General features: G+C 69.0%; 2 protein-coding genes across 2 annotated transcripts in view; one reads left to right on the top strand and one right to left on the bottom strand.

The window, feature by feature from the left end:
• H696_05790 (ribose-phosphate pyrophosphokinase) overlaps positions 1-170 on the top strand; it is a gene marked incomplete at both ends in the record, with an annotated part of 3,822 nt that extends 3,652 nt beyond the window's left edge. Inside the window, one exon of the mRNA XM_009499589.1 lies at positions 12-170. Within this exon, the coding sequence (XP_009497864.1) occupies positions 12-170 (159 nt within the window). The remainder of the gene's footprint in view (positions 1-11) is intronic.
• Positions 171-625: 455 nt separating this feature from the next.
• Positions 626-1,312, bottom strand: part of H696_05791 (hypothetical protein) — a 4,730-nt gene continuing 4,043 nt past the window's right edge. The window contains exon 4 of the mRNA XM_009499590.1: positions 626-1,207. Within this exon, the coding sequence (XP_009497865.1) occupies positions 678-1,207 (530 nt within the window). The 3' untranslated portion in view covers positions 626-677. The remainder of the gene's footprint in view (positions 1,208-1,312) is intronic.

Raw genomic sequence — 1,312 nt, forward strand, 5'->3', positions numbered from 1 at the left:
CCTGCGCACAGGTCATCATCACGAATACCGTTCCCATCAGCTTGCGCCCCGATACCAAGGTCCGGGTGATCGACGTGTCGGACACCTTCGGTGAGGCCATCCGCCGCACGCACAATGGGGAATCCATCTCCTATCTCTTCTCCCACACCCCGGAGGAGCTGTACCAGTGATGTCGCTGCCGCCGCCGCCGCTGCCGCCGCTTCGCCCCCTCTCCCCCTTCTTTTTTCCGCCCCGGGGGGCCTCCTTTCCCCCTTTTTCCTCCCCCCCCCCCCCCCCCCCCCCCCCCCATGGCGCTGCTCTTGCCTTCCGCGCGGCGCCCACCCTCCCATGGTTGGATGCGAAAAATACATAAGAAAAGCCCAGTGCTCCATGATGCTCCCCACCCCCGCGCGGCGCCCTCCCTGGGTGTTCTGCCTTTCGCGCTGGTGTGGTCTTCCCCCCCCCCCCCCCCCTGCCCGGTTTTGGGTGTGGTCTCCTAGCTTTTTGGGCCTCTTCGCCCCTATTCCCCCTTCTTCTGGCCTTCGTGCCTTGTGGTCTTCGTGCCTTGCTCCGCCCTCCCTCTCCCTCTCCCACCCCCCCACCCCCCGCCCGCCCGTCCGCCACGCCTGCCTGCGCATTTCATCCCCCAGGCAAAGGCATATCCATTGGGCCGCCATTGGGCCGCCATCGGACCGGTGTCAGCGCGTCGGCGGCATCGGGGCCGCCAGGCGCCAGGACACGGCACTGCCGCCGGCGTGGTGCTGATAGCTGGTGAGGCAGGTCCCAGCCACCAGCAGGATCACCCCCCGGGCGATGTGCGTCCAGGCCAGCGGCCGCAGCAGGACCACCGACGCCTGGACAAAGAGCAAGCAGAAGCCCAGCGTGCAGGCCGCATCAAAGACATGGGTCATGGTCAGGATGGCGCCCGGGTCGCGGTGGCCACGGGCGTCCAGCCCGCGGGCGAACTGCCGCGCGCGGGCCAGCTGCCGGTGGCCCCGGCCGTAGAAGGATTTCCCCTGCGGCGGCCGGTCCATGCTGCCGTACGGGCCGATGGGCCCGGCGTCGACCAAGTCCGGGCCGAGGTCCGCGGCCAGGGCCACCTCATCAGCCCCGGATGCCGGGCCCCGGGGGTCCACGCTGTCGCCATACACCCGGGAGAAGGGCAGCGGCGGCTGCCAGAGGAAGAGGCCGGCCGAGAGGATGGAAATGAACATCCCCGCGAAGAGGACTGTCGGGTTTTTTTTTTTGTTCCGACCCCACCCAGCAGCGGCGGACCGAGGCATGTTAGAGGCGGGCATTGTGTTGGCCGGCGGGGGGAGGGGGGGGGGACAGG

This window comes from Fonticula alba (genome assembly GCF_000388065.1).
Source record: "Fonticula alba strain ATCC 38817 unplaced genomic scaffold supercont2.14, whole genome shotgun sequence".
NCBI classification, from domain to species: domain Eukaryota; order Rotosphaerida; family Fonticulaceae; genus Fonticula; species Fonticula alba.